Consider the following 18,997-nt stretch of genomic DNA (forward strand, 5'->3'; position numbering starts at 1 on the left):
GGGGAAATGTATGACGCAAACAGGTTTTTAGGAGGCCGGGCTCATCCTTCTGGCAGCAGGCGCCGGTCTGAGCAAGCCACGAGAGGGAGCGCAAACCCCGTTGAAAAAGCAGCAAACCCGGAGGCAGAAGCGCCAGGTCCAAGCAGCGTTTGATGCCAAGTCTGTTGCTAATAACCTGCGTTCTGATTTGTACTGAAAATCAATTTAATTTCCTCTTCAGCTTTAATTCGTTACAAGTAATTCTTCGATACTAATCTGGTAAGGGGAGAGAGAGAGTGAAAGGCATTCATAATGTTCAGCTTGAGCTAGATAAATGAAACGCAGAGCCAGGAGGGAGAAGCAGGCAAAGCTGCCCTTGGGTGTCAGACAAGTGGGACTAAAAGGCTGCAGCGCTTGCCTGCGGCGGGAGAAAGGGACATCAGCTCCGCACCTCTCTCTCCTGCTTTTGCTGCCACCGAGGGAGGAACTGGGACATGTGCAAAGTACCAGTCCGACTCAAAAGGGGCACCTACTGCCAACCTTTAATAGCAGCAAGAACGGACATCCCCACGCCCTGACACTGTTCCAGCCTCACCCCCCTCCTCTTTTCTTTATGAGAGACAAAAAATAAGGCTTCTTGACTGCGGTGAAATAGACTGACAAAAGAAATACCTGAGAATGGACATTTTCAAATGGAGATGTTTATATGTGGGTCAAACATGACTTTGTGAAACCTTCCACCATCATAGTCAGATTTTTCTCAGTTGTTACCTCTGAATATTATACAGTTAAATTCCACTTCTGAGCTGAAGGTTGTTTATATAAGCCAAGGATAAATGTATTCTTAAAGTTTGTTCTTTCCGGATGGTTTAGCACAACATAGTGCTTGAATATCCATTTCACTTAGCTGTTGCAGTATTCTAGCAGGAAACAGCAGCAGGATACTGCTGTTATGCAAAGGGCAGGAGCACAAAGGGTAATGCTTGTGAATACTGATCTCCTGACTGATGTAATCATTGTGAGAAAAGATAATGTCTTAGTCATATAAGATCTGACTCTTCTGCATAAAGTCAGATACATTCAGCATCAATCTAGCTTCTTCTGGGGTCTGAAAGGGGAGGAAGTTCACAAGGCTGTGGAGCAGATCTGCACCACACATCCCGGAGTTTCTCGCCTCTATGGGATCCAGGGCAGCAGCAGAAGTCCCTGCACTGGGAGGTCGGTGGACACAGCTTCAGGATTCATGGCTGCCTTAAAACACAGGGCGAGAGGGGATCCTTCCCCCAGCATGAAGGAGATACAGAAATGCCGCCCAACAGAGTCCTGACGCAGCAGCTGTTGGGAGGCAATTTGACTGAGGCTCCTGCATTTGCAAGTTACTCATGGCTTTGTAGCTAAATCTTTGTCTGGATTTTTCCAGTAATGCATGAAATCAATGAAACATCATTAAGAGAAATGAATTGGCTCTGCGGCTATCATGGTACTCACCACACCCGCCACTTCCTTTTTCATGACAGGATCATGAAAGTTCTTACCAACTAGTTTATTTAAAATCTTTATAAATAATGTACTCTTCTCATCTCTTCTTAACCTTTTGCCCTTTACACTTTCTCTTTCTCCTCTTTCTTAGTCTGCGTTTCTGTTACTTTAGGAACAGCTAGTGGTCCAAATGTTAATGCTAACCATCTTCTTCTTCCATTCCCTGTAATGGGAAAGGTCCCACATGAGTCTCTGCATCTCCACTGTAATAAACTAGCCAGTTGCAACATCCCCAGAATAGACCAAAGACAGACTCAAAATTTTAAATAACTATAACAAATCTGTAAATAACCTGGTGATACTCAAAGACTGACTGTTATAATACTTAAATTCTGTCGCAGGGTGTGAATTTTGCATCAGTGCTGCAGTTACCCACAAAAATAGTTAAGCTTAAAAGACGAGCAAATAGGACTGCAGCATGTTAACTTCACATGGCCACACTTACAATGCTAGTGGCACTTTACAGGCTATAAGAACAAGTTACCTCAAAGAGTTCGCAAAATTTATCGTTCTAGGCCATCGATTTACACAAAGTAGCCAAGATCACAAATTTACAACAATTTTTAGTGTTTAGTTTTCATATACTGTTACATAATTGTTAGCGTGCTATGTATTGTAGTGGTAAATATGCTGCACATCCATTATGAAAAAAATCATATATTGTTATTCTTAATTACTCAAATTTTACCTTCATAAATCTGAAAAGTGGATAGTTTCTCTTTACAGAACCTATACTTGTTCTTTACAAAGGTCAACTAGAATCCTAACACTATTGTTTTCTCGGGGCCTAATGCTACCTTTCAAGCTGTAGTGATGATACCAAACCATCTCCCTCTCAGTGGGGAAAAAATTATTTCACCAAGAACACATTCATATAAATAAGGTACATTTAATCACTCATTGAAGGCTCAATACACAGAAAATACAAAAATGCCAAACATTTTGTTAAAAGTATGGAATCATTGCATGGAATGCTAATGTACATCTTTCTCCCTTTGTAAATATAAACGTGCATAGATGTAGTGATCACTGGCTGAAAACATATTTCTTGACATTGCAATGAACATGCTGTAGGAAGGGCAGATCTTTGACATCATAAGACAACTTATCTATGCATTTGTAGCAAAACAAAAAGAACAAATATGAAAGAAACAAAGACAAGTATTTATCATCTGTTTTCTCTCAGATTATATGATCTAATCTAGAAACCAAAGTGGACTCTGGATGCACTTCTAAACATGACACAGAGCCAGTTTACCAGTGCTAAAGGAATTTGCCTCTTCACAAGCACAGGCACAAGCACAAAGTCAGTCACTTGTTCTGAGTTGATGTGACTACCTACTTCCAGGAACAAGCTGAAAGCTTCTACATTTAGACCCTGACTTTTTCTATTTATTTTTGAAGTTTTATTCTTGACTGCAGCACCAATGGCTACAGGACCAACAGTTATTCAGCATGTTCCCTTTATACCTCTCAGAAGATTTGCCTCCAGAGGAAGCAAATAGTTTCTTAATTGCTTTTCTTACAGTTTTCACAGAGATGGAAAAGCTGCATGTTGCAGTTCCACACTGTCCATTAGCAGACAAAGGCAGAGAAATTACACTAGTCCAATGGATGTGGTAGAGAACCAGCTGCCATAATTCAAAATTAGTTCTCTAACTTACCCAACACTGAGAAGAAACCATGTCTGGGGCAGAATCCTGTCACCGTTTTGTACCAGCAACACTTACAAAGGTGTGTGTGTGGGGAAATATCTCTATCTGTTCTGTTTACTGAGCTCCAAGTAAGACAATCATTACTCACATTGCAACTTAGGCAAAAGTTACCCTGCTCTTCTCTAACCCTTACTTTCAGCAAAGTGCCAGAGCAGGTTCAGGGTTAATATAGCGTGATGCTTCTGGTCCATGTGCAGAATAAATGGATGCAAGTTAAAGATGCATAATTCACATATTGGAAAAAAAAAACAAACAACCACAAACCAAAAAAAACCCCAGTCCTTTCTTTTCACTGACCTTTTTTCATTGGTGCTTTGACTTGCATGATTTTCTTCACTATGTAGCTCAGGGGTCCTACCAGGTAGCACCGAGAGAATGGTTGCTGAGTACACAGGGACAGCTTTCTGGGGGCTTCTGGTTTAACCATAACCTCAGTAGTTGTCAACATCACTTTTCCCACCCCCCACCCTGCAAAGCACCAATTCAGTCCAACTAAACTGCCACCAACTTCAAATGTTTCTTCCTCTTCCATGGTAACTCCATGCACTGGGAATGCTGGCAGTTCAAGGATCACAGGATAACTGAAGCTGGAAGGAATCTCAGGAAATCTCCAGTCTGACTTGTTCCACTGCTTGGCTGTCCTCGGGGTGAAAAAGGTTTTCCTTATATCCCATCCAAATCTCTCTTATTTCAGTTCATGCTCATTGTCTGTGATGCTTCTACTATGAACCGCCCTGAAGAGTCTGGCTCCATCATGCTGAAGACCTCCCAATCTGTATTGGAAGGCTCCTATTAGGCTCCCTTGAAGATGTTTCATCTCCAGGCTGGTCCAGTGCAGCTCCCCCAGCCTCTACTCACAGGCCAACTACTACAGCCCTTCACAATCTTGGGGGACTCCACTGAACTCGACACAGTTTACAGATGCCTTTCTCGTACTGGGGTCCCAAAACTGGATGCAGTATCTACATGTGGTCTAATGGAGGGCTGAGTTGAGGGCGTAATCACTTCCAACTACTGGCTCCGACCCTGTCAGTACAGCCTGGGATGCTGATGCCCTTTTCTTGCTGCCAGGGCACACTGCAGGCTCATACCCTGCTCATTGAGCAACAGGACTCCACATCCTTTTTCACAGAGCTGCATCCCAGGCAGCTCGGGCCCAGCCTGCTGTGCTGCAGCATCATTCTTCCTTCCCAAGCGCAGGACTTTGCACTTGCCCTTGCTGAACTTTGTCACGTTTCTGTCAGAACATTCCTCCAGCCTGACCGAGTTTTCCTGAATGGCAATCCTACAACATGCTTTAAGAAAATTTAGAGTAAAGACATCCGTCAACAATTTTGGCACAGATGCGGAGATTTTGGTACTGTGACCAAAGCCAAACTGCCTGCAGTGCTTCAGATGTGTAATCCCTTTGGTATTTCACAGCTAAAGTATGTGGTTTCCTTTGGCAGCCCATGGACACTGCCACTGAAACCAGTCTCCAGCCTAAACAGTCTACTGGCTGAAGTCCACCTCATTCTCACATCTCTTTAGCTCATCCCTATAGTGGCTTTACTTGGATGACATTTACTTTTGTCTCGTTGTGTTTACTGTTGTCATCTATTTGCTGAGTGTCATCACTGGTGATAATAAAAATGATAGAGGAAGAGCTGAAAGTCACTTTCTTCTTTGGCCTGTCCCTTGCTTTCTGAGACATAACTATTGGTCGTATTGGTTTGTTATTCCCTGTTGCTGGTGTCTCCTTCACGCTCCTCTGGAATCTCATCAGGCGAAAGCACAGGAGTTGCAAAAGGCATTGACGAAACTGCAAGAGAGAATAAATAGAATGAAGTTAGAACTTCCTAAGTGTTCAGTTCCTAAGCGCTCACTATCATGTATGATCCAGTGAAGACAGCAGTACAGTAAATGACGCAACATAACCGATTTCTGCATGTCTTGGCCTTGTTCTGAGTCTGTTTCAGTGCTGTAACAAACATGGTGGCTTTTTAGTGGGTGCTTTTTTCCATAGCTGAAGAGGATCCCCTAGCCAGCAGAGGGCACTGAAATGCAATTTAGTATTTTACCAGCAGCGAGATCTGCAATAGACAATCTGCAAAGAACAAAAGGACTAAGCTCCAAAGTGTTTTATAGGTATTGTTCCTGTATTCAAAAATCACACATTTGATCTAGTGGGAGGTGGGGCAGGAGGGGAGAGAATATTCTCAGAAATGCTTAACAGGAGGATGCAAAGGGAAGGAACCAGGGGAGGAAGGGGGAACAAAGTGTTGTTTTCTTCCTTTTAAGTAACTCCAGGGTTTGGAATTTTAACAAAAGCATGGAATGTAACAGATGTAAAATGAAATTTCAATGGTTTGTAACACATAACTAAAATGTTCCCACTGAATATGGAAGGAACAGAAGTCTTTCAGCTAACTAGAAGCCACTTATGATACAGGAAGTTTGTTCTACCTTTTGACTAAATAATGCAAAGTATTCAGTGAATGCTCACATCAGTATATAGAATGATAATACCAGTAGTAGAGCTGTTTTAAATGCTCCAGTTGCGGTCTCCCACACAAGGCAAAGCATTCAGATAAAGGGGTTAAAGGATGCACTCATTCAGTAGTTCCATGTCTGCACACATCTAAAGCTCACATATGATCCTTTGGGGAAAGTCTCTGGTTTTACAAGAAATAAGTGGGCAGCTTGCTCTTCTTTCAGTAACCCATAACAAGACATGCCTGCAATGTATGGGGAAAAAAAAAACCCAACCACCACCACAACAACAAAGGCAGGGGGGTGTGTGGTACAATTAACCTTTTCTTTGAAAAGGGAGCAGGAGATTTTTCTCAACAGCCTTCCATATAGCTGTGTCAAGGATTATTCTGTGTTATCCTGCATGGCCAGTGACTTTGTTTTTCCAGCTATTATGCAAGCAGCTCTCTGACATGCCACTTTGGAACAAAGTTTTGTTACAGGAAATTAATCCTTCTCTGACATGGGGGAGGCAATAGGTCCTGTTGGGAAGGGGACCTAGAAACCTACAAGACGATAGAGAAAGATAACCTGGTGCAAGACAATGGTCATGTGGAGCCCTTGAAGATTTCAGAGATACCGTGGTACCTCTGAGGAGCACGGAAGTAAGAAGGCACAAGCATGTCAGAACAGGTCAGAGAGAGGAAGGATATTATAAAGAACTGGTTTTAGGATTCCTTCTGAAGGAAAAGTAACCCAGAAAATAAGCAGAAAATTATCATTTTGGTCTTAAGCTGGAATTAGAGGTGAGCGAGTAGTACTTCACAACGTGTCTCCAATAAGAATGTTAAGCTGATTTGTTCTTTCCCTGGCTATGGCTTTACCGGCATTGTGCCCAGTACCAGTTTCATTTGCTTCTGGGCATCAGAACCTACAAAATCTTTTTCAGATAAACTATTCAGCCTGACATCTAGGTATAGAGTCAGTGTCACTGTATTTAAAAAAAAAAAAAAAACAAACCGACAAACCAAAACCAAAACCACTCTGTTGAAAAACACTCTTTTGGAACATAATTGTTGTTAGCTCCCCATATCCAGGCCAGCTCTGACATCATGCAGCTATGTAATCCTGGATCAGCCTGCTGTGAAATGAGCTGTGGGGGAAGAGCTGCAAGATGCCATGTTGGGGGCCTGTTGCCTTCACTCAGGAAGAGCATTTAAGCTCACCCTTGCTCTTGGTCCTGTCCTGACCTGCACTGCAGCCTTTGCCTTGCTGCCCACCTGGCTGATCAGACCAACTGACTTGGCTGCCTTGTCCCTACAGACTCCCAGCGGGCCCAGGCTGCTGCCTGGCAATTGCAAACCAGTGCAGGAAATCACATAAAATTCCATCTCTATCATGAGCTAAAAGATAATGAAAACCCAGGGAAATCCTTCTAGCAATCATTCATGAATTTTTACCCTTTGTAAAGCGATTCTATTAAACTCCAGATACCTCTAATTCCATACAATCTTGGTTTCAGAAGCTTACAATGTGTATACTACATTTCCAGTCAGTGTTCTGGGTTATAGTGAAGCTATTTTAATGTCTAAATAAATTCACCAACACCGCTTAACTGCATTCAGTGGTTATCTTCACAGTACTGATGATTTACAGAAAGGTGTATATTTTTCTAGCTTCCACATATTCGACATGCCACTGATAACTCCAAATACTTCCATTCTCTCTTTGCTCTGTAAAGCACTGAAATGAGCTACTTACCATCATTAAATCAGCAGTCTACTTTTCATAATGAAGACTACAAAAGCAGACAAAAATAAAAACTTGTTTCTCATAGATAAGTATGTCTTCTTAACAGTCTATAACTTGTCTCCAAAGAACATTTCACTGTCATCCACATGAGATTCTGGCTTTGAATACAATGAAGATCCGAGAAATGTTACTGGTGTAATATTTGAAATACTATGCTGAGTTGTTCAATCCTTGTGTTGCCATAACAGAAAAGTCAGAGGCAAGTTTTTTCTTCCTAAAAAACAGACAGCGGATATTCTGAATTTTTTCTGATGGAGTTCTGTTGTGGTAAGGGACTGATTCAGATAAGATTTTCTAGTTGGAATCCATTTCATGGGTAAACTGTCAAAACTAGACACATTTTGACACTCCTTCCCCTCCCTTTCATGTGAGTGCTCATGTGTGAATTCAGACATTTAAAATACAATTTCTGATAAAGTAGTACTTTAAGCACCATCAGGGATTTTAATTCTACTAGATCTTTACCATTTATCCTAGTTGCTCAAATTTTTTAAAAAATCTAAACTTTACAGATTAAAGTAAATCATATCTAAACTCCACAACTGTGGTATTGGCTACTAATAAGAAAATCTTTAACGTACCTACCTTTCTACTCATGAAGATATAGATGACTGGATTATAAGCAGTGCTTGACTTGGCAAAGAAAGATGGGATGATAGCTACTGTTGGAGTTACAAGGTTGCTATAGCCATACGTTTCCAGGAGGGAGACCACTGCATAGGGCATCCAACAAATAAGGAATGTGGAGATCATTAAGAAGCACATTTTTGCCACCTTCTTTTCATATTTTAGAAGTTTGATCACTTGAACAGTCTGGAAATCTTCCACACAGCGAAGCTGTAGAAGAAAAAGATAAAATGGGAAAGTAAAATAGCTTTATATTTTACTTGAAACTGAGTAGTTCTACATTTATTTATGAATAACTAACTCTCTAGTTCAGTTTTAGGCAAAAACACTATATACCTTATCTTGTGAACCACAATCCTTCTGGAAGTTAACATCATAATATACACAATAAAAGTCTGGGAAGTAAGTGTAAAAATATAATTTGAGGAAAAACAGAAGAGCAAATCTACTGGAAAACAACAAATCCAGTGATGTAACAAAACATGCTGCACTTACAAGTATTTCAGAAAATTAACGTGCCCTCATCCACAGGCATAAGCAACTTCAGTTTACATTTAGCGGTCCTATGTCTGACTAGTTAGACAATCCTGTAGATTTGTGCCATCAGCAATGTTCAGAGAGAAGAAAATTTCATGAACAGATTTCTCCATACTGCTTTGCCACTTATATTGTTACCTTAAAACTATGAAATCTCTATTTAAAGCGGAATACTGGGCAACAGGTTCCCAGTGTTATCTGAGTGAGTCATAAAATGAGGAAGAGATGGAACACATACGTGAGTGCTCTCCGTAGCAGTCATCAGTTGTGCCAATACCATTGACCACAAACCTGAATGGGTCCAGACTAATTACACATGGAATATGAAACATTAACACTTTCTGACACTAAAGATCTGGACTGAATTAAAACGGGTTGCCCTAACATGAAAAACTGTTTTAACAGGGCTTAATCTCTACTTGGAAGGGTTATCTTCTCAAGAGTGGTAAGGAGGAGAGGTTCTTTTTTTTTATATATATATATATAAAGAATATACATATATAAAGAACCTATGAAGGTTCTTTAATCAAGAGAATTGCAAACAGAGTTTTCTTTTTCCCCTTTTTCAAGGGAGAATCTGATGTGGATTAGCAAGCATGAGCAGTTCCCTAACCTGCCTCCCAGTAAAACTACACAATAAATAGACCTTGGTAGCTCTAGGTTGGTTCTCCTCCAACCCTACATCCTTCCTAGAAGTGCCTGACATGGATGAACCTTAAACTTTCAAAAGTTTAAATAGTAAACAAGAGTGCAAATTTAGGCTCTGACCCAAGCTTAATATACAGCATCAACATTTTTCCGTGAAAATATTACATTAAGAGAAGTCTTATTTGAATTAACTTACCATTCTTACTGCATATAGAATATGGCCATAGCAATAGGCCATGATCCCAACAGGTGCTACTAGACAGCCAAGGAAAAAAAGGAGCACAAAGGAGATATCATTGGGGTCTTTTGACTTCCAGTCCACAGAGCAACCCAATCCATGAATTTCCAGTGTGTATCTGTTCCAGCCCAAAAGAGGTGCTCCAGTCCAGGCTAGTGAGTAGAGCCAGATGTATGCAATAGCCCGCCAAGACCAAGAGAAGTTAATCACTTTTGCATGGACTACTCGAATATAACGTTCGTAGGCAAGAACAGTAAGAGTCATAATTGAAACAATTCCTGTAAGCAAAATAAAGAAAAACAATTAAATCATTCACAAACGTTGCAAATTGGACTGAAGTTCTCTTGATAAACATTTCCTTTGCTAGCAGGTTAACTCAAAGTTAGCTAGTTCATATTATGAATCTAACACCAATAAGCTGTTTGGGTGACACCCCGTTACTCACTAACTACTAACTCAAACACTATAATGAACTTCAGAACTACTCAGAGTAGGGTGCTGGTATCTGACCCGTGATGTTTGATGCCCGAGAAGTAGGACCAGAAAAAAAAGAGACCAAGAAGCTAATACTTCTTCCTAAACATTACTTGATTAAATGAGAGATCATGCTCCAAGGGTGGGTTTTTTGTTGGCAATTGTTTGGTGGTTTTTTTGTTGTTGTTGTTGGGGGTGGGGTGGGTGTGGATTTTTGTTGTTTTTTTTTTAAAGAAAAACTTGCCATATAAAAATGAGATAATCAACAATAACAAAATCTGCTAGAAACCTAGGGAATTCAGAGTTGAGACTGAAGTCAAAGAAAGCCTTCCACAACTGAAACCACAGATATGCACCTTTAACGTGAACAAAATGACTAACAGAATTCCAACTTCTTTCAAGATTTCCTGGAAGTCTTTGCATTCCAAAGAACAACCAGGAAAGCAAAGTGTTATGTCGCTGGAGTCCAGTCGGGAAGACATTGTGTTATTTTGAGTGTCCTTTCCTATATTGCTGCTATCATAAAAATATCACAGTTTTTGTTTCAATTATTTGTGTGCGTTCTTCCTTTTCTGTCCACCTCAACCCCACTACATACTTATTAACATGTTATGACAGAAATCACAGATTATTTTCACCACTCAGCATTACCCTATCCAGACACTTTTATGATTTAATGAAGTCAAGGCAATTCTGTCTTCATTAGGATATAAGGATTTCTGTTTCAATGGTCTGTGAAATTTGATGATCAAAAACCAAATTGCCCATCAGGCATGTGTCAGTCCCCTGAAATCTGTAATGATTCAATCATCAAGCTCATATACACAGCCTTTTAAACAAGAAAAAGGTGTATTTCACAGCACTCTGTGAGGTTATACAAATATCTGTGTCTAAATTTATGTACATTTTCTCTAATATGAAGCACAAGTATTTTGTCAACCATACACAGAGCATTTCATTTCTTCAAGTATATTCATATTTGTCATAACATGCATCTATATAGCTGTGAGAAGGTTAAACATGCAGATTTCACTGCCAAAGAGAAAATAACCATTATATCCACTTCAAAGGATATCACAGATATCTGATCTCACTTTGAAAAAAGGATAAGCATTTAAGGAAGACAAATTAACAATAGCACACTCAAGCACCAGCAACATGGATTTTAGGAAGGCAACTAAGAATAACAAATTCTAGAGCAACACGTAGCGTCTGTGTCAAGGCATTCAACAGCAAAACCAGCATATTATTAGCCAAGTATCTCACAGTAGGGTATCCTTTAAGATCTCTAAGAAAGTTACTTTATCCTGCAAGTATTAGAGGATTCCTTTTTACAGGTAATTAGTTTAGAAAGCTTTCTTGATTAACAGGAAGGATTTCCCACTCTAAAGGAAAACGTGCCACATTCTTTTCATGGCTGTCTTTGAAATGAAACAATGAATACATACATTTTTTGCCAGTGTTATCTTTAAACCTTCATCACAAAGAGAAGTAGATATTGCTGGGCATGCAGAAGGCAAGGCATCCTGCTTTCACAGTTAGTTTGTATGGTTTTGTAGTTTTTTTTCTTGTATGTCATTGCTATAGAATTTCATTTTAGTGACTTGAAAGAGAAATTGGACTAGCAAATGTGGACAAGAGGGTTTCCAAAAGACTTAAGGTTTGTTTGGTTGGTGGTTGTTTTTGTTAAATGAAGTTGACAGGAAGTCCTTCATGCCCTTTTTCAGGGCATAACATGCTGAAAATACATTGAAAAATGTGGGTCTAAGCAAGATCTTAGCAGGAATAAGAAAATAATTACATAATTATATAGGTACTACTCTACACTTATACTAGCTCAGATAATTCCTTTATACAATCAAATGCCGTCTACTTCCTGAATACAAAGTAAGGCAAGAAGTTCTCCTCCCATTTCTCTGTGCCCAAAGATCAGGAATTACAAATTTTTTACCTGATGGTTATTAAAATCTTCCACAGACATGTTTACAGAGGAAAATTCACATCACTCAACTGTAGCCTCAGTTTGCTTACATAGAGCACCAAGGCTTTGTCTGTGATGAATGGAGGGAAAGAGCAGCTCCTCTGGATGGTGAGTCAGAATTCCTGAATTAACCTCTTCTCCTTTACCACCTTCTTTCTCCCTACAGTGGTATTCAGTGACTAATGTCCCTGTGTACGCTTAATATTTCACCATCAATTTTTATATGCGAGCACTGAACTCTGGCCACGACAAAATAATCAAAAGCACACACGCTTGGTTGAAAGTACAGGTGTTCAGAAGCAATAATTTATTGAGTCCTTGACATTCTCAAGGAAGTCATTGGAAGCTCGGTATCACTAAAAATTTGTACTTACACACAGACCTTTGAACAGCTTTAGATCAAGCCCCTTTTCAGAAACCAGTGCTCTTCAAAGGGATACCTGCGTTTTCTACCTGAACCATAAAAGGGACCTTGGTTAGCCCATTGGACAGTATGTACTGAAATGCAAATCCCTGTTTTGTTGGAATTCAAGAAGTGTCTGGTAGCACGCAGACATGAGGCAAGGAATGCAGGTCACAGCATATTACAGTAAATTCCTCTTTGATGCAGGATCTCTACTGTAACAAGATCATAGCTGTAAGAGTAGAGGTTGAAGTAGTTAACCATAAAAATAGAAATTGGATACAAATGCTTTTGCAGGATAAGACAACATGTAGGGATTTTTGGCCAAAAAAAGCCCCTCATGTGCTGTGGAGCCATGGCTGCCTGTTTATTTGTGGTAGATGAGAGAAATACCTGCAAGAACAGGAATACTGAGATCTGCCCTAAGAAGATGAGTTTTAAAACGTGTATTAGAAAGATAAAGTCCATAACTAGAGGAAAAAACACATTAATTCTGGTGGAGCATGCTGTAGATAATGCTGTTAAGAGTCACCTGGGTTTTTACTTCTACATTCTTTTTACTTCTACAGTGGGCTACATGACAGAGGAATTCATAAGAAAACAAAATTTCAATGTGTTCAATGGGTAGAAGCTATCTTGCAAGCATGTACCACATCTAAGTAAACATGTTTATAAAAGGACAGATAAGCACCTTTTAACTCTCAGATAAGGGATTACCAACAAAATACTTCTACTGATTAAGTGGAATTGAACTACAGGCAGCATCTCTCAGCATTTGGACATTGCTTGAGTGGAACAGAAATAGCCAGAGGAACAACTTCTGAGTAGTGTCATCAGCATTTCAGAAGCCATTGAACTCACAAGAATCTCTAAGATTGAACTGCGTTTTTTGCTCTCCTCTCCTTTATCATTAAAAAAAAAAAAAAAGTATGAAAAAGAAAGGAGTATGAAATACTGCTATGCTCCCATAGAATGCAAATAACTTTGTCAGAGTTGTAAATTTGAGTGCGCATCTTTTTAATATAGAAATTCTATAGAGCAACTCTCATGAGTTAAGTTAAACACGATTACTCCATAGGAATCTAGTAGTCGGTCTTTTTTAGAACTGTTTCCATATACTTTACATTAATCCCAGGAACAAAAATGCAAGTTGACGCAAACACAGATCCACCATCTGTGAAGGAAGAGTTAGCATGCAAACTATTACAGCAGCTTGATCCCTACAAATCAATGGGCCCTGACATTATCGACCCGAGGGTGTTAAGAGAGCTGGCTGATGTCATTGCCAGGCCGCTCTCCATAATCTTTGAGAAGTCGTGGAGACTGTGGGACGTCCCAGAAGAATGGAAGGTGGCTAATGTCACCCTCATCTACTAGAAGGGCCTAAAGGAGGATCCAGGAAATTACAGGCCCATCAGTCTTACTTCAGTCCCTGGGAAAGTTATGGAATAAATCCTGTTGGGGGCTATCACAAGTCAAATGAAGCACATGACTGGGAAAAGCCAGCACAGATTCACCAAGGGCAAATCATGGTTGACAAACCTGATTACCCTCTATGACAAAGTAACCTGCTCAGTTGATATGGGGTGAGCAGTGGACATCATCTAATGGGATTGCTCTAAGGCTTTCCATACAGTTCCCCACAGCCTCCTCCAAAAGAAACTGATGCATTACAGTCTAGACAAGTGGTCTGTGCAGTGGGTGGGGAACTGGCTGACAGGCTGCACCCAGAGGGTAGAGGGAAATAGCTCCTTTTCAAACCGACAACCTGTCACAAGCAGGGTCCTCCAGGGATCGATATTGGGCCCAATGCTGTTTAATAGCTTCATAAGGGATCTGGATGATGGGATCAAGTGTACCCTGATGAAGTTTGTTGATGGCACCAAACTGTGTGGGGAAATAGACACTTGAGAAGGGAGAGCCACCCTGCAAGGAAGACCTGGATAGGCTGGAAGAGTGGACTAACAAGAACAAGTGTAAGGTCCCTGTAAGGTCCTAGCAGCACAGGCTAGGATCTACTCAGCTGGGGAGCAGCTCTGTCGAAAGGGACCTGGGGGTCATGGTAGACAAGCAGCTCAATATGTATGAACAGTGTGCTGCTGCAGCAAAGAAAGCCAACAGGATGCTGGGTTGCATCAACAAGGGCATCACCAGCAGAGAGAAAGAAGTTGTTATCCCACTCTACTCAGCACTTGTCAGGCCACACCCAGACCACTATGTTCCATTTTGGTCCCCACTATGCAAAAAAGATGCAGACAGGCTGAAGAGGGTCCAGAGAAGGGCCCCAAGATCATCAAAGCACTGGGAAGCCTGCCACATAAGGAAAGGGTGAGAGAACCAGGCTTGTTCAGCTTTGAGAAAAGAAGGCTTAGGGGACACCTTATCACCATGTTCCAGTATTTAAAGGGAGGCTACAAAGAAGATGAAGACTCCCTTTTTACAAGGAGTCGCATAGAAAAGACAAGGGATAATGGGTACAAGTTACTCCTGGGGACATTCCGATTGGAAACGAGGAAAATTTTTCTCAATGAGAACAGTCATCTGAATAATCTCCCTGGGGAAGTGGTGGATTCCCCATCATGGGACACTTTTAAGATTCAGCTGGGCGGCGCTGTCAGGCCATCTTGTCTAGATTGTGCTTTAGCCAGCTGGACCAGATGAACCTTGAGGTCCCTTTCAACCTGATATTCTATAATTCTACGAGTATCTTTATTAGTGTACTGTATGATTTGATGCCTTTTTACAAAAAGAAATAAAGGTTGCAAAAATGTGTACAAGATAAAACTTATTCTCACTATGTAATTTGAAGGTTAAGCCTATGATTTCAAGGTTTCAAAAGTTACTACCACAAGTTGTTTAAGCCCTCAAAATACAGGCAGTTGCACAACTCTTGGTTATACCACAAATTGGGGAGCTCTTGCTTTTGATAGAAATAGTAACTGTAATTTTTGGCAGCAGTTTTCCAGCTTGTAAAAGTTTCAACTATTTCTTATTCCTAACTCTAAAGTATAAAAAAGACTCTCAATAGCAGAATCTTCAAAACTGTCAAAAATGAATGAGAAACTTGCGTTCCACTAAAAGTCAGTGGAACATAAGGTCCGGTTTTGCACTGAGGGCTGGGGGAAGTCTTTGTTTTTTAACAGGATTTCAGTACAGGCAAGGGCAAGTCTAGTACAGAAAACAATATTAATGCCCCCCCACACTCCTTATGCATCTTTTCTATTCTGCATCAATATGCAAGCAAAGCATATTTGATATTTCTAACACGAACTTTGAAAAAGAAGCAGCACAGAGTAGCTTTTGTAACTAGAATAGCCTCATGGACAGACCATTAAAGCATAAACTGACTTTCACATCTGTGAATGATCTGCAGCAACAACTGGAAGCCTTATAGGTTATTTGAGTTTCCCAGCTGTTGGGAATTTCAGCTATTCTGTGTGTGCACTTTGTGGCAACAATTTCCATTATCAAGCTGCAAAGCCATAGAAGCAGAAAATGCCCAAGGGTCTCGTACAACTCTAAGTAGCGAGAGCTGGAATATGCCTGCCACCTCCACACATAATGATATGAACTAATAACACTCACAGTAGCAAAAATCTTGAAAAAGTCTGTTCAAACTCAACCTGCCACAGTCAGTGTGCAACATGCGTTTTGACAGTCTGCAGGTTTTTTTTCCACATTCTAATAGCACTGTCAAGTTCTAACCAAATTTCTACATAAGAAAAAACCAAAACTAATGAGTTACTTATATCTTATCTGGATAATTACCTGTACCTGTACCCCTGCAGCACTGATCCCAAGGATGGAGAATTTCTTCTCAAATGAGAAAATTATAATTAAATGAGAAGTGGGGAAGGGAGAATTTATACATTTTGGTAGGTGAAAATAATTCAATTGGATATTTGCTCTGATGTCAACGGATGGTTTCAAGCAGCGTTTGTGATATATTCAACATCCCAGTGAGTACTGCTAGAACTTTACACATCTTGGTTATGATTAACAAATGAAAGAGCTGCATTTCCTTTTGAGACTATTTTAAGTTAGTTACTTTTTTCCTCATGGTAATCTAGGATTCTATTAAGTCTGCTCTATTAACCTATTAATGTCAATAACAAGATAGCCAACAAATATGACAACTAAAGAAGCAGCTACGGAGTAATTGTTAAATCTACGTATAAAGACACAGCTTTTATGAAGTAAACCAGAGCTTTTCACGAGACCTATCTAGATGCAAATTTCAAAGGGTTCAGTAAGAAGTCATTCATTTTTAAGCCACCCACAAATGGATTTAAGGTCTCTTTTCTTAAAGGGCCTGCTTCTAAAATTCCTGCCTCTAGCAGACTTATTTGCAGAGTTCTACAAGTCAGTTTTTAATCGGACTTTCCATCTTTAAAGAAAATAGTTTCTAAATCAGTAATAACTATCAAATAAGCTTGCAATGTACATGCTTATCAGTTTTCCCTTGAAGCCAAAGCTGTTGTATCAAAATAATTTCTATAAAAACTAATCCTCTAGATTAATGTGTTTTGTTCTGCAACATAACTAGCAGAAGTGTAAAAGTGGTTTCAGATGAACAGTTAAAGCTTGAAACAAATATATAAAAATTCACCTTTGTGTCATAGTTTCGTTAGATGTAGTGCATATTTGCTTGTTGTCCAGATTTTTCCCAGTGAATGTCACAAAGCTATAAAGAAGGCCGAGTGAAATTTATTATGGGTCACTGGAAAGAGTTTGAGTGAATCCTGAAGTCTTCATTCAAGCAAAATTCATATTAAACATTAATGGACCCTCTGTACATAAGCACTTCACTCATTATTCACTTTGGAATTAACCCAAAGCTTTCAGAATTATTTCATTCTAAAGATCTTCCTTTCTACATTAGGCTCTACTTCAACATCTTTCAATCATCTTTCCACTGTTAGTGATTTCTTCTTTTAAAACATTGTTTTATCATAAAGTTTATCTTGCACCCTAACAAGTCACTCTTTATGGTCAGTCCACAGTTCTGTATCTTTGCCCAATATTAACACTAAATGCTTGTGTCAGGAAGGATAGAGGGAATGGTTAGATGATCACAGTTAAGGGGCTTAAATGCAGGATTGTGTACAAAGCAATCAAAAGCATTGGTCATTTGTGGTTCAGATAAGCCTATTAAATTAATCTCAGTAAGACACACATCTGAAATAGGATGCATTTGGCGGATCTGATGGGTTATCTATGCTAGACATTAAACATTCTCTGCTTTTTCTGTGATCGTTAAGCATTCTTGGCATAACCTGTATTTAAAAACAATTAGGGATATATTGTGGTTTAACCCCAGTCAGCACCTAGGACCATGCTGCTGCTTGCTCACTCACTCCCCCTGCCCAGTAGGGTACGGAGAAGAAGAAGAAAAGGAGGGGAAAGGAAAAAAAAAATAATCATGGGTTGAGATAAAGACAGTTTAATACAAAAATGACAAAAAAGGAAAATAACGACATTAATAATGGTAAAAGAATACTCAAAATAAAGTAATACAACACAAGTCACTCCCACCACCCAATAACTGATTACCCAGCCTGTCCCGAGCAGTGATCCCAGATCCCTGGGCAACCCTCATTTATGTATGGAGCATGATCTCTCCATTGTGGAATATTCCTCTGGCCAGCTTGTTCTGTCTCCCTCTCAGCTTTTATGGGAAGCTGAAAAAGTCCCTGACTAAGGTAAACATCACCTGGCAACAACTGAAACAATATGCATTATCAGCATCATTCTCAACCAAACCCAAAACACAGCAGCCACCTACTGGAAAGAAAATTAACTTTATGCCAGCTGAAACCAGGGCAGGATAACATACACCTGTAGCCACCTTCATTTTCAAACACTATACAAGCCTCCATAATGATCACAATTTAGTTTGGATGACAGATTCATATTTAAATTAGAAGAATCAACTGATCAACAGATGTCATCTACTTGGACTTGTGCAAAGCCTTTGACACCATCTCACACAATATCCTGGTCTTTAAATTGAAGAGACATGGATTCGACAAATGGACCACTCGGTGGATAAAGAACTGGCTGGACGGTCACACTCAAAGAGTTGCAGTCAATGGCTCAATGTCCAAGTGGAGAGCAGCGATGAGTGGCGTTCCTCAGGGGTCGGTACTGGGACCGGTACTGTTCAACATCTTTGTCGCAGACATGGACAGTGGGGCTGAGGGCACCCTCAGCAAGTTTGCCGATGATACCAAGCTGTTTGGTGAGGTAGACATGCTGTAGGGGAGGGATGCCATCTAGAGGGACCTGGACGGGCTGGAGAGGTGGGCCCAAGCCAACCTCATGAAGTTCAACAAGGCCAAGGGCAAGGTCTTACATCTGGGTTGGGGCAATCCCAAGCACAAATACAGGCTCGGCAGGGAATGGCTGGAGAGCAGCCCTGAGGAGAAGGACCTGGGTGTGCTGATTGACGAGAAGCTCAGCATGAGCCAGCAACGTGTGATCACAGCCCAGAAGGCCAACCGTATCCTGGGCTGCATTAAAAGAAGTGTGGCCAGCAGGTCAAAGGAGGTGATTCTGCCCCTCTACTCCACTCTCATGAGACCCCACCTGGA

The 18,997-nt window shown here is 40.4% G+C and overlaps 1 protein-coding gene across 1 annotated transcript in view; it reads right to left on the bottom strand.

Moving 5' to 3' along the window:
* Positions 1 to 4,770: 4,770 nt before the first annotated feature.
* OPN3 (opsin 3) overlaps positions 4,771 to 18,997 on the bottom strand; it is a 24,201-nt gene continuing 9,974 nt past the window's right edge. The window contains exons 2-6 of the mRNA XM_009893655.1: positions 14,166 to 14,291; positions 13,691 to 13,787; positions 9,505 to 9,824; positions 8,082 to 8,333; positions 4,771 to 5,034 (exon numbers count right to left, since the gene is read on the bottom strand). Of these exons, the coding sequence (XP_009891957.1) occupies positions 4,771 to 5,034; positions 8,082 to 8,333; positions 9,505 to 9,824; positions 13,691 to 13,787; positions 14,166 to 14,291 (1,059 nt within the window). The remainder of the gene's footprint in view (positions 5,035 to 8,081; positions 8,334 to 9,504; positions 9,825 to 13,690; positions 13,788 to 14,165; positions 14,292 to 18,997) is intronic.

This window comes from Charadrius vociferus, unplaced genomic scaffold (assembly GCF_000708025.1).
Source record: "Charadrius vociferus isolate BGI_N301 unplaced genomic scaffold, ASM70802v2 scaffold309, whole genome shotgun sequence".
NCBI lineage: Eukaryota > Metazoa > Chordata > Aves > Charadriiformes > Charadriidae > Charadrius > Charadrius vociferus.